Source organism: Lathamus discolor, chromosome 18, assembly GCF_037157495.1.
Source record: "Lathamus discolor isolate bLatDis1 chromosome 18, bLatDis1.hap1, whole genome shotgun sequence".
NCBI classification, from domain to species: Eukaryota; Metazoa; Chordata; class Aves; order Psittaciformes; family Psittacidae; genus Lathamus; species Lathamus discolor.
The window spans coordinates 3,211,260-3,225,055 of record NC_088901.1 but is presented as its reverse complement, the minus strand read 5'-3'; the positions used below and the strand labels follow the sequence as shown (position 1 = coordinate 3,225,055).

General features: G+C 55.8%; 1 protein-coding gene across 1 annotated transcript in view; it reads right to left on the bottom strand.

Annotated features, from left to right (window-relative positions):
• The window catches only part of PTPRU (protein tyrosine phosphatase receptor type U), a 57,972-nt gene that overhangs the window by 20,988 nt on the left and 23,188 nt on the right, over window positions 1-13,796 (bottom strand). The window contains exons 7-15 of the mRNA XM_065697475.1: window positions 13,493-13,786; window positions 12,219-12,527; window positions 8,168-8,277; window positions 7,583-7,784; window positions 6,753-6,855; window positions 6,357-6,630; window positions 4,790-4,826; window positions 4,170-4,308; window positions 1,231-1,388 (exon numbers count right to left, since the gene is read on the bottom strand). Of these exons, the coding sequence (XP_065553547.1) occupies window positions 1,231-1,388; window positions 4,170-4,308; window positions 4,790-4,826; window positions 6,357-6,630; window positions 6,753-6,855; window positions 7,583-7,784; window positions 8,168-8,277; window positions 12,219-12,527; window positions 13,493-13,786 (1,626 nt within the window). The remainder of the gene's footprint in view (window positions 1-1,230; window positions 1,389-4,169; window positions 4,309-4,789; window positions 4,827-6,356; window positions 6,631-6,752; window positions 6,856-7,582; window positions 7,785-8,167; window positions 8,278-12,218; window positions 12,528-13,492; window positions 13,787-13,796) is intronic.

The following is a 13,796-nucleotide window of genomic DNA, read 5'->3' as shown; positions in this document are numbered from 1 at the left end:
TACACACAGCAGGCACCAAAGGGGATGATGCTCCAGCCTTTGCAACCAGAAACATCTCCCACCCAAGATGCCACCACTCGGCTGAGCCAACAGCACCCCAAGGGAGGGCCATGCTGCACCCTGCGGCCCCGCTGATGGGCTCACCAGCTACTGGCTTTAATGAGAAACTAATTGCAGGTGTTCCCAAGAGCTCCACGTGCTGAGGACCTGCTCAGGTGTCCATGAGGATCAGTGACTTCTTTGAATGCAAATAAACTGAGGCATGGTGGGGAACAGCCCCCCAGCCACGGAGCACCCCATTCATGTACCTTCACTAACTAACGATGCCACAGCAGAGCCTGAGCTCCCCACATCTCCTCCTCCACCCTTTACCAAGCAGAGGGATGAGGAGCAGCAAAGCAAGGGAGAGGATGGGAGCCCCAAAGCCCCCTTCCCTAAAGGATTTGAGGAGCAGCATCCCCAGCTCAGCCCCCTGAGAGGCTTTGAGCCTTTCAGGAACAATAACTGGAAAATAATACACCTAGATGTATTGAGAGGAGGCAAAGTTTGCCCTCTGGGCTCCTATTATCCATGAGACAATGCCGCGAAGTGTATTAATCCCGCAGCCGGCGGCAAAGAGCCGTGTGCGTAAGCAGCATCTTGAGGTTACTGTAACAGATGTTATTAGCATATGGTTGAAACTGGGGCATTCAAGGAGTTATTTTACAACTAAATCAGCATGGAGATGCATCCTCCAGTGGGTGTTAAATGATCAGTCTCCCTCTGATGCCAACGTGGTGGCTCTTTAACCCTTCGAAGCCCAGGGCTGTGCAGAACACGGAGCAGAACCATGCTGGGTGTGCTTGGGTGAAGGCTGGTGCAAAGCTTTCAACCTCAGCATAAGTGAAGAGTTGGGGTTCACCCAGCTTCAGGGGGCTGCAGCCAGTGTTTTGAGCCCCAGATGGCCTCAATCCTTCCAGCCACAAGCTCAGATCTCTGCTTTGAGAGGTCAAGATGCAGAGCCCCAGCTTGAGACACCCACAAGTGATGGATGATAGTAAAAGCTACTATAGGCACTGATGAGACTGATGTCCTTGCAGGTTTAGGCAGGGCAGGGAGAAGCCTGCAACACATCACGCACATTAGGCTAAAATAGGTGCAGTGCCTGCTACTTGGAATGACTGGGATATTTTGGGAGTATTGGGACCCCTGGATGGGAGCAGAGGGGATGCTGCAGCTCCCGGTCCTTACCTCGGTTGCTGTAGTTGTGGGTGTCCATGAAGGAGAGCCCCAGCCGCTCGTCCTCCTGCAGCGTGCTCTGGTCAGTGAAGCTCCTGTCGATGGCACTCATCATGTGTGTCTTCTCGTGGCGGTAGTTAATGGTGGCCTTGGTCATGTTGACGGGTTTTCTGCAGGATGCAAAGGGGAGGAAGGGGAAGAAGCACACAATAAGCAGGACTGACCCCATGGTGCTATGAGATCCCACCCCCCCCCAAAGCTACCGAGTTATTCCAGGGAGCAGGATGGATTATTTCCATCATGCTTTGGTATTCTGGTGCCCCAGGCTGGCTGCAGCCCCATATGGAGCATCCCTCATTGGCTGCAGCAACTCCAGCTCCTCCTCCTCAACATCCCCTCCCCAATATCACCTAGTTCTTAGGCAGAAGCTCTTCCCTGTGAGGGTGCTGAGGCGCTGGCACAGGGTGCCCAGAGAAGCTGTGGCTGCCCCATCCCTGGCAGTGCTCGAGGCCAGGTTGGACACAGGGGCTTGGAGCAAGCTGCTCCAGTGGAAGGGGTCCCTGCCCGTGGCAAGGGGTTTAAGGTCCCTTCAACCCAAACCACTTTATGCTTCTACAACCCTGCTGGGGGCCAAATCCACGGCAAGGCATGGGCTGAACCCCCTTGACTGCACATGCGCTCAGCACCTACCAGGGAGGCTTTTTGCTCCTGTGCCCCATTAGGCACCTAATGAAGATGCTGGAAAAGCCCAGCAGCTCTCACTGGAACAGAGCCTCACATCCAAATTCAAGACATTTAGGCAAAACCAACCCAAACTGATTGAGCATCACACTCCCAAGAAGCCAGAGCAGGGATTAAACAGGCGACGGAGCAATCAGAGATCTGAGCCCATGTTGGCATCTTGGCTGGGCCAGGACACTGCCAAAATCCAGAATTCAACCTGGAATCACTGACCCTTCCCTTTCACGCTGCCTTCAGTCTCTAACAAGCTCAGCAGCATTATTTTCCCTGAGCCAAAGAGGCTTAAAGTGTACTCAGGCAGAGAAAAGGACTTGGAGCAGCAGGGCAAGGGGGATGGCTGGGAGGAAGGGTGAAGGACAGAGAGAATGACAATTACTTACGGGTAATAGGAATAAGAATAGTAGTTCCTCCTGGCAAGCGTGCAAATAAAGGGAACAGCAGAAATTGCATAAGCAGCTTTTCTCTGGCATAGGGAAGGGGGTACTGGGGCAACTCAGCTGCCAGAGAACTAAATGCACCGTAAAGAAACCTGGCTCCTCTTTTGCATCCATAGTTATTTACTCCGGGTAGGAGCTGATCCCAGCAGCACAGCCCAAGCACCGGCGCTCAGGGTGACCTCAATCACTGCACTGGCAGTGGGGTGTCCATAGCACCCTTGGTCCAAGGGGTTATTCCACAGGTTTTAAGACTGAACAGCAAACATGCAGGGAGCCAGTTAGGGGCCAGGCAAGCCCAGTGGGAGACAGGGTCAGGATGTCACGTTTCCAGTGCACCATTTATTACCACCGAGTGTATTCCAGGGGTGCATTTCCATTCCACCACATCAGTGTTTTTCCAACAGCAAAACACTCCAGAGGAGATTTATGAGCTCATTGCAGCTTCCCAACAGCCCCAAACTCAAGGCCCTCAGCACCAGGTCTGATTTGTGGCTCTGCTTTGTCCTTCAACAGGTTCACCCTGGGGTGTTGAATCAAAGCAGCTGCTCCTCCTCCTCCTGCCCGCAGCACTGGTGATGAGAAGGAGGCAGCCGCGCTCATGGCTTCCTACCCACAACATCACTCCCAAAATCACATCAGCACCACCAGCATTTGCTCCATCAGGGATAGACCCGACGCTGCACACACAGGAATCATCCCAGAGCAATGGCAGTGCACAGGGTGTAACCAGCAAGAGCCCTTTCAGGGTGAATGAAGCCATAAAGAGCTTTGTAGATCTTCCCCCTGGCTCTTTATGTACTTTCCTCCTCCCGTCACCCTGAGCCCTACATGGGGAAGGTATTTAATTGCTGCCCTTTCCCCCCCCTCCTTTCAGAGCCCCCTCCCGGCTCAGCACCACTTCCCAGGGCACTGCACCAGAATGAAAAGCAGCGGCCGCATCCTGAGTGCTCCCAGGGATGCGTGTCCTGAAAAACCCTTGTCCTCCTCCCTGCCACCCCACTGAGCTGCCCAAGTGAAAGCTCCCATGGGCGCATCCACAACCCCATGCTGCGGAGCAGGGGGATCCCATGGGGTTGGGAGAGTGGTTTGGGGGTCCCCCAGGATCGTCAGCACTGGGAAAACCTCCCCTCCACCCACATTTTGACCCCTCATTTAGAGCCTGCTGGAGGCTCTGGCCAAGGGATTGTTCCCATTTACTGGAAACTCAGTGGTTCCCCATTAAAACAAGCCCAGGAGGAGCTGGGATGCTCTGAGCACCTGCACCCTGGGGCACCCAGTGCAGGCAGCCCCAGGAAGACCCAGTGCTGGGAGCTCCTCTGCCATCCCAGAGGGGATCAGCAGAGGGGCGATAGCAAAAACACTTTCCCTTCCCTGCACATCTCAGGAATACCCGCTCCATGCAAGGGAACCATACACAGCCCCATCCCTAATCCACCCCAATGGCAGAGAACCAGCAGCGCTCCCATGGATGGATCCAAGGCCCAGGGACAATACCTCAGAGCAGATTAAGCTGAGTTTAGTGATTTGAGCCTGGAGGGGTGCAGGGCTGCACGCCCCAGGGTCCCCATCTGCTCTTAGCAGAGGGAGAGCTGGTGGGATGCGAACAGCCAATGCCCCTCCAAGCCTGATCCTGGCCATTGAGCAGCACAAAGCCAAGAAACAGCAGAAAAAGAGGGATCAGCATCACCACCAGCAGCTCCCAGTTAGTGCTGGGGTGGTGGTGGAGGGCTGAGCCAGGAGGAAGGGACGGATGGAGGCACCAGGTCTCCTTACCCTTTCCGAATGACGACGATGATGGCTCCCAGGAGGATAATGAGGACGATGAGGCCTCCAGCACAGATCCCCAGGATGAGGCCCATCTCCTCCGAGTGCTGCGACACCTCGAGGGGACGCTTGCTCTCTTTGCAGGCAGCTGCCAGGGGATAAGGACAGGCAGGAGGGGTCAATGCTCGGCTCCAGGTTGGGTGGCAGCATCACATAGGAAAACACTGTTTTACCCATCGGATGCACGCTGCTCCTTGAACACCACCAAGGTGCTATGGGGCTCTGCAGTGCCACACTACGACCATGGGTAAGTCCCTCTCTCTGCTCTCATGGGGTGAGAAGGTCCCTTTGTGCCACCTTCCATCACACCCAACTTGCCCATGCCTGGATTCAGCACTCAGCACTACCAACTCCAGCCTCCCACCGTCACCACAGTCATGGCATTAAGAGGAAAAACTCAACCAAGGGAAAACCCCAGACACCAAAGAAAGTGGGAGCCCAGAGTGTGGGATGGGCTATGACAAACCATCGCATCAGCACCAGTGCTGGTAATGACACATACCAGCACGGCCCCAGATTCAGGTCCACAACCTCTGTGGGTTCCCACCAGATGAAAAGGGAGGGCTCACCTTTGCGAGCAATCCGGACACAGTTCAGCCGGGTTTCCTATGGAGGAAAAAACAGGGATCAGTGATGGATGAGCATCCCGGCAGCTCCGCTCCGAGCCAGGCTGGTCCATTGATGCTTTGACCCCCACATCGATGGAGCCTGCAGGTGCTTTGTGCTGCAGCACCCACTGCTGAGCCCAGGGAGCTCCTGGGGACACGCACACCAAGAGATGCTGATGAACAATCTGTCCCCAGCATCCCCTAAACCAGTGTCCACAGATTCAACCAAAGTCACTGCTCCAGGCATAGAGGGGACAGCAAAGCTCCAGATCATCAAAGGAGGGACCCAGTCAAGCAGCATGCCACCATCTGCAGCTAAAACACTCCCAGGTCAGCATTCAGAGCTTCATGGGGGTGGTTTTCATCAATCAAAGTTTTCAAGCCCCAGCCCCCTGCTCTGCACATGCTGCCAAGGTTGCCATGAGGGCTTCCAGGCCAGGTCTCCAACAGTTGGAGCATCTGCAGCTTTAGGGATGGGTTCAGCTAAAACATTCCATCTTTCCAAGCATCCAGCTTCTGTTGCGAAACAAAAAGCACCATTTTGTCAGGACTGCCATCTTCCCAGAGCATCCTCCAGCTCCTCGGGATGCCAGTGCTCGCAGCGCTGCTCCATCCAGACCTGCGTGCACAATGTGCCCAGGGCTCCGGCACTGCTCTCCCTGAGGTCACCAGTTCCTGTTTCTCCTGCTTCTCGCTCCATCTGGCACAAAACCCACAAAAAACCCAAACTGGGATCCAGTTTTCCCATGATGTCCGATGGCAGCTGGGATAGATCCATTGCCTCCCAAGAGGAATGCTATAAAACAGCATCAGCTACAGTCATTATCCAGCAATGCCCAAGTGAGCCAGAGCGGAGATCCTTCCCATCCATCTCGGCTCCCAGCGAGGTGCAAGCAATCCCAGAGCAGAGGAAAGGATCCAAAAGCCAGCCCGCTGCAGCAAGACGGAGCTGGGCGGGACAAGGATGCTGCCGTGGTCCTGCTGCTTTGCTTTCACAGCTCATCCTCCTCCGGGTGGGATGGGAGCTGCTGGAGCAGGTGAAGCTGAGAAGGGTCCCCAGGGGTCCCGGCAGAAGAACAGGCAGGGAAAGAGCACCTCGGGAATTGGGCAGCTTCCCAAGAGCTCCCTGCAGCAGCTGCTCTGTCAGCACTGAGTCCCAGCACTGTGCACCCAGCTCTTGCTGCCCAAATGGTCCTTCTCCAACCCAGGAGAAGCTCCAGGAATGCGGTCTCTCCAGCACAGGTTGAGCTCCAGTCCGTACCACAGTGCATGGCAGAGGCTGGGCTCCTCCACCCCTGGTATCAGCATGCTGGACATGCACAGCCCAGGGGTGCCACATCCATGATCCCAATGTGCTGTAAGGGTGGCCCGGAGCACCACTTCCCCCTGCCCAGGACACTGGGGGTGAGCCTAGAGCAGGGCCCCAAGGGAGGGGGATCTATAACGAGTCCCATTGTTAATGACACCCTCCCCAGCCCCACACTGAGCTCCTGCCTGCTCCAACCCCAGCCATCCCACGGCTACTCACCCCTTTGAGGTTGCTCATGGCTTGGAAGTAGATGAGATAAGCCTTCTTGGGCTCCAGGGGTGGGTTCCAGTAGCCACTGTAGGTCTGGTTGTCCCCCACGGTGAAGGGTTTGGCTTCAGTGAGGCTGCTGGCAGGCAGCTCAGCCCCAAAGTAGTGCACGGAGCCACGGGACACGGCATCATCGAAGGTGAGTGGCACCGGGAAGCATTCCTGCCCACCCAGCTCCCGCTTGAGCTTCTTGGGCCGCTCTTCTTCCACAATGACCTGGTAGGTGCTGGTGACCAAGCACAGGTTAGCTCTGTGAGGAAGAGGGTCCTGCCCTTCCCTTGGAGCCCCAGCAGCCATGCCGTGCCATCCCGCTTGCGGGCATCTCGCCCTCGCACAACCCCAACCTACCTGATGGGAGCCCCCCTGCCCTGCGCCGGCCGCAGCAGCACCGTGATGGTGCTCTCCGACTCGCTCAGCGGTGATGGCATGTCCCCGTAGTCGAAGGTGGGAGCTGCAAAGGGAGCAGGAGACAGCAGGAAGGGTGAGTCCTGGTCCCCACAGATGCGCTTGGGGCCATCCCTCAGTCAGGAGGGGAAACTGAGGCATGAGCAGCCTTAACCATAGCAAGATATCACTGAATGGTGCTGTGTGAGCTAGTCCAAATAAAGAAAACCCCTCAACAAGTGAGGGAGAGGACCCATGGGTTACCAAAACCAGTCTGGCAGAGGGGAGGAGATGGGAGAAGGGCTCAAGCTCAGCAGAACCCCAGTGCTCCCCAAGATACACCCTGGGATCAGCACACTGTGAGCATCCCACTGCAGGGCAAAGCACACCCAAGCCAGCCCAGCAGCACCCCCAGAGCAAGATGGGGGACCCCCTCGTGCCCAGCATAGCCTCATGGTCCCCAAGGCATCACTAGTATCCGCTCTGCCATTCAATGTCCCAATCAGGACTCATCTGAGCCCATTTGCACTGATGCCACGGGCATGAGCAAACAGCCCCAGGTACTGCAAGGCTTATTAACGAAACCTAATTAATCCCTTGCTTGTCCACAGATAGCTCAGGCAGCACCAGCACACTGGGCTGGCCACGCTGCCCTCAGCCAGAGACCAGCTGATGGGTTTGGAGGCTGCTCATGGGCTACCACAAGCATCCTTCCATAGCAGCATCCATTCACGCTGGGTTCAGCCCTGCAGAGGAGAAGCACCAGCACCAGGCGGGGAGCCAAGGGAACCTACCAGAGATGTTGGTGGTGATCTCGGTGAGCGCGGTCTGGCCAAAGCCCTTGCCGGTGCGGGCCCGCACTGAGAAGAGGTAAGTGGTGCCGGGGTGCAGGTTGGAGAAGACGTGGTAGGTCTCGTTGCGGAGCTTGGAGACGGTGCGGCGCGGGCCGGGGACGTTCACCGCCGGGTCAGAGGACTCGATGCTCTGGTAGCTGATCTGCAGGGACAGGGCAGAGCATCACCAGCGGCCACAAGAGAGGGGAGAGACCCCGGACGTGGGCAGAGAAGGGGTTAAAGGGATGAATTGAGCAGGGGATGGTCAAGGGGCAGCCTGGCAGATGCTTTTGGGGGTAAATCAAAAGCAGAGGCTCATCAGAAGAGCAATTGCGGGTTAATACCAGCGACCCCAAAGGAAGGATTCCCCATCAGGGACAAACCCTGCTAGGAGCAGGATGAACACAGGCTGGATCCCTGTTGCAAATGACTTGAAGCAATGCTCCAGCCACCTTTAATCCCCACAGCCAAAAGCAGCAGCTGCCCCAGATACCCAACAGGACCTCCCTGTGTCCCATGCGGGTGCTGCATCCAGCCGGGATGTACCTCGTACTGCGTGATGAGACCATTGGGCTCCACTGGTTCCTCCCATTTCAGAAAGATCATGTCCTCCAGAGGGGTGAAGGTGAGGGACTCCGAGGCGATGCCGCCGGGCACTGGGGAAGGAGAAGGGATGTGCTTGGATGCAGCAAGAAACAAGGCTGGAAGGAGAAATCCTCCAGGAAACCCCTCCAGGCATCTGCAGCGGCTCCCTAGGGAGATGCTGCCCACGGCAGCGATGCTCCAGCCCACTGGTGACACTTTGCCATGGCAGGGGCAGGTTCGGCACAAACCCTGCAGGTACCATTCCTGGCATCTCACAACAGCAAGACCCCCGTGTGCCATCACCAGTGCCTGAGCTCACCAGCGCAAGGAAAGCAAAAGCAACAGATTTCCTTTTCCCAGACAACCCAAATTCCCTCCCGGAGCCATGAGCATCCTCGGGAGGCTGCCAGCACTCCCCATGGCGAGCAATAACATCCTCAGCTGCAGACAGGCTTGACATGCCCCAGCCTTCCCCTTTAATTAACACCACCACCACTAATAACTACAAACACTAACAGCCACCAGCAGCTCTGGCATCAATTTTGGCTCCTTTACCACGGATTTCTCAACCTGAGGGGGTCATTGAGGAGGCGACGGCTCAGGAAAGACCCCGATTCACCAGCAGCATCCTCCACTGTGGGCTTGAGTACCTGAAACATGCACCCCCTTCGTTCACATCTAATTACAGGGCCGAGAGAGGGATCACCTTCCATGCACTTCCCACCGTGCAAATACAGATTTCCACTTGATTTACAAGTTAATTTAATCAGAGGCTCCATGTCCTACACGTGTACACAAGGCACTTATTAAACTCACAGAGAAATATGGAAACCTTTAGGGCAGGAATATGTGTCCCTATACATATAACCTATATATCTATATATACAGGCAGCATGCACTGAGAGCAGCAGAGGCACGCAAGGTGTGTGTACACCCTTCTGCCATCCATGCGCACACAGGTTTCTTTACGTCTGTATTTATATCTCTTTATTCTGGTGTGCACTGCATGCACCCTGCCTGCAAGGGAGGGAACTGGCCCCCTGCATGCACCTCCCCGCAGCACCAACATGCTGCAGTGGTATTTCCATAGGTACCCAGGATTGAGTCTGCTTCTTTCATGCGGACATAGACCAAACTCTCCAGCTGTGGGTCACCAACCTTCCCTGGATCCCTATGGGGACCTTCAGTACCAGCTGGGCAAACTATGGATGCAGCATCCTCTTCTCCCAGTGCCCTGCACGGGAGCCAGCAGGACTTTGCCTGAGGTCCAAGGGGGATGCTGTGAGCAACACCCTTTGACTGGCCCTATTATTAATGCTCCAGAAACAGCCCAAAGCTTCCAGTGCCCAAAGGGGCTACAGGAAACCTGGAGAGGGGCTTTGGACAAGGGCCTGTAGGGACAGGCCAAGGGGAATGGCTTGAACCTGCCCGAGGGGAGACTGAGATGAGCTCTTAGGCAGAAGCTCTTCCCTGTGAGGGTGCTGAGGCGCTGGCACAGGGTGCCCAGAGAAGCTGTGGCTGCCCCATCCCTGGCAGTGCTCAAGGCCAGGTTGGACGCAGGGGCTTGGAGCAAGCTGCTCCAGTGGAAGGTGTCCCTAGATGGAACTGGATGAGCTTTAAGGTCCCTTCCAACCCAAACCAGGCTGGGATTTCCGATTTACCCTTTTGTTATGGGGGGTGCATCTCTGAGGCCCACACCAGGGCTTCCCCCACCCCGAGACAAGCTCAGTGCTGCACTGGTGGATGCTGCAACAGAAGCTGGGCTCACACCAATACAAACCACAATCAAAGATCCTATTATTAACAAGCTTTCACCACCTCGGCTTAATTTCACAAGGCAGCTGCTTATCACCCAGTTCTAACAGCTCAAATCTTCATCCCCCTCACAGGAAGGCAAGGAGATGCTGGACCATACCCACGTGTAATATCCACAGGTGGATATCCATCAACCCATCTCCCCCAAGACCAAACCTATGCACAGCCGCAAGTTCAATCCAAGGGGGAAGCCACAAGCCCTGGTTAATCAAGGCACTGGGGAAAGCAGCTGGAGTGATTACAGTATAGCAGAAAGACATCTGGAGCTCCTGTATTAATATTCCATAGGAAAACAGCTGGAACAGTCACAGCACACTGAGAACAGCTGAAGCAATTAGAGCTGGAAAAGGAAGCATCAGGAGCGTGAAGCTGGGTGCCCCCGGTCGAGCAGGCTCAGGGTTGGGGATGCACAAAGTGCTGATGCGCAGAAAAAGATGCCAAATTCAGGCTTTAGAGATGAAAACGGGACCTGGAGATGGTCCCAGCTCCATTCCAGCTGTGCAGGCTGTGCTGTCCAGCCTGGGAAAACGGGAGCGATGAGCGATGTGGACACAAAGCCGCATGTTCACTGAGTCCGAATCAAGGCAAGTCCCATGCAGGGCGATTGCATGGCAAGCTTCTCCTTGGGAATCATGCAAGGGGCTGGAGCCAGCTGGATCCTTTGCAGTTATCAATTCTTCCACCTTAATCACTGATTCTTGATGCTAAGAAGTGCTCTGGAGATTAATTACCTCTTGCTTAACAGTTTGTGCTGGTGACACAGAGAGCCAGGGATGCTCCAGCACTCAGGACCCACCCAGGTTGCAATGGCTCCTTGCACCCCATGCAAGCTCCAACTGCGGCTTCCTTCCAAAAAGCAGGATGAGACCCCTCACCCCACTGTCCACAGCACTTGTGGGGCTGCCCAGCTGTCCTTGAAGGCCAAGTCACCATGGTATGGGGAGGAGATACTGATGGATCAGCAAAGAGGATGTGATGAGCAGGAGAAGTCATCGGCAGGGAGATGCCAGCCATGGATGTGGCCCATCGCTGATGGATGGTACTGGAGACATGGAGCCAGCTCAGCCCTGTAGCTCCTGCTGCATTCACTGGATCTCCAGAGCCCAAAATGACCTGAGCACTTGCTGATGGGGAGCCAGGGACCACAGTGCAGGGTAAGGCCAGGCTTCGGGGACCACTCCAGTAGTCCCAGCTCCAGTACATCCTCACAGGGGCAGGGGCAAGAGATGGCAAACCCAGGAGTCCTGGAGCACCACTGGAACCTCCAGTGAGGACATCAGCCCTGCTCAGGTGGCAGCAGTGGGGACACAGCCCCAGGACACAGCAAGTGCAGGGAGAAGAGGAAGAGCTCGGCTCTTCAGGAGCGATATTGCTGGTAAACAACCAGCAAACCAGGGCCGGACACCCTGTACCAACACACGCTCATCCACAGAGCTTGTTTCACAACCCAAACCCGCCCAAGAGCAAACTTAATGAAGGAGGAGCGTGGGGGAAGCCGAGCAAAGCTGCACCGGGCTCTGGTTAACCGCAGAATGAAGCAATGCTGAATTAATCAGCAACCAAGCAGACAAAAGATGTTACCTTAGTGTAAAGCATTAATTGTTTTAATTGTTATTATTATCGCTGCCAGGCTTTGGTTCCACACTAAGGGATGAGCAAGGATGACTCGTGCTGGGAGGAGCTACCCATCACCCAGCTCTTGCACCCACCAGCAGACCAGGCACGGTAAAACACTCTGCTCCAAGGGCAAGGGCAATGTTTCTGCAGTGACATCCCCATCCTGTCCTCTTGTCCCCCCACATCACTCCAAACATTCACCATTTCCCATCCCCAGCCACATCGCTGCCCCTTTCTCTCACCTCCCCTTGCACAGCCCTGGGGTTGCAATGGCCTTTTCCCCTCCCTGTTAGTGCAGTGGCCACAGGAGATATTCCCATCGTGCCCCTGGCTGGGAACAATAGATGTGCACCATGCCATGGGAAACACCCCAGCAGCTCATCAGCTATTGAGCCCCACTGCTGGGGATGACAACAGAATCATGGAATGGTTTGGGTTAGAAAGGACCTCAAAGCTCATCCAGCTCCAACCCCTGCCACGGGCAGGGACCCCTTCCACTGGAGCAGCTTGCTCCAAGCCCCATCCAACCTGGCCTTGAACAGTGCCAGGGATGGGGATGCACCTCCCTGAGCAGACTCACCATCCTCATCCGTCTGGAATACCACCTCCTTGCCTTCCTTGCGACCCTCGGGGTTGGAGAGGATGAGCTTGACGTGGATGTTCTTGTAGGGCAGCAGGTTTTTGATGGTGTAGCGGTTGGCGTTGCGCTCCATCTTCACGCACTCCTGGAAGGTTTGGTTGTGGCCGGTGCCCACAAAATAGCGGTAGCAGAGGGAGAGGGTGTAGGTGTGACACCGGGTCAGGTTGTAGCCCAGTGGCTCCCACTGCAACGTCAGCTGCCGGGACTGGATCTCGGAGAAAGCCAGGCCTTTGGGGGCCCGCATAGGCTCTGTGGGGAGCAGAGATGGGGAGAGGTGAGTGACAGCAAAGTGGGTTTATGTGTATTATCGAGGAAAACCCTTTTACAGCACACAAACAAGATCACAGAAACCCAGACTGGTTCGGGTTGGAAGGCACCTTAAAGCTCACCCAGCTGCAACCCCCTGCCACGGTGGAGCATCCGCACCACAAACAGCCCCTAATAATCACATAAACGTGCCTGCATGATGGGAGCCCTCACATTTTCATCAAGCCCATGTCAGGCTCTTGAAAGGACAGAGAGCAAGAGCCATTGCTGGGAAGGAGTTTAATTAGCTCTAATTGGCGTGAACAGGAGGACACAGCTTAAATGAGGAGCCAGCAGCACACACACATGCGGGTGGTTTGGGTTAATGGCAGGAAACTCCTCTCCACAGCCGAGGCTGGTGGGAAGGACACTGAGAGGGATGGAGAGTCTTTGTCCAGGTGATTCCCCTGGGATTTGCAGGCTGGAGGAGCTGGGGCAGCTCAGGGCTGCACAAGACTTTAGCATCCTGCAGGTCCTGATGCCCTCAGGGACTGCGCACAACCCCAGTTGGTTTTGGAGAGACAAGCACAGCAAGAGGCACACAGCCCCACACTGCAGGAGCTCAGCCTTTAACCACATCTGGCTCTACCAAAAACCACGAACCCTCAGCCGTGATGCCTCTATACAGGCTGATAATGTTGGTTCAGGATCCAGCCTCATCCACGTCCCCTGATGCCCTCCAGCCATGACCACAGCGTGGGTTTACCGAGTGGTCCCTCCTGAGATGCTGCATACAGCCATTGAAAAGTCAATTCAAGGTGGATCCATTGGAGCAGGGAGGGTTCAAGCTCCCTGACTGCACCAGCAAATACCTTCAGCATCCATCCAGCCCCAACCATGCCCCCTGCCTGGGGCTTGGGGGGGTACAGGACCTTGCCTAAGGCCTAAGGATGTGCTATGGGACCCACCTGCACACTTGGTGCGGCTGATGAGGGGTGGCCCTGGTTTGCCGGTGCCCCCCTCGCCAGGCCGGGTGAGCAGGACACTGATCTCGTACTCCGTGTCGGGGTCCAGGTGCCAGAGCTTGTAGGTCTGCATGTTGACAGCGTGGACCTCCGACCAGGGCCCCGAGGTCATGCGGTACTCGATCTCCTTGCGCACGATGGGGCCATCACCGATGATGGAGTTGGTGTTGAGTTGGATGATGAGGTAAGTGGAGCCAGCCCGGAGCAGCTGAGGGGGTGCAATGGGTGTTGGGGGCTCTGGAAAAGA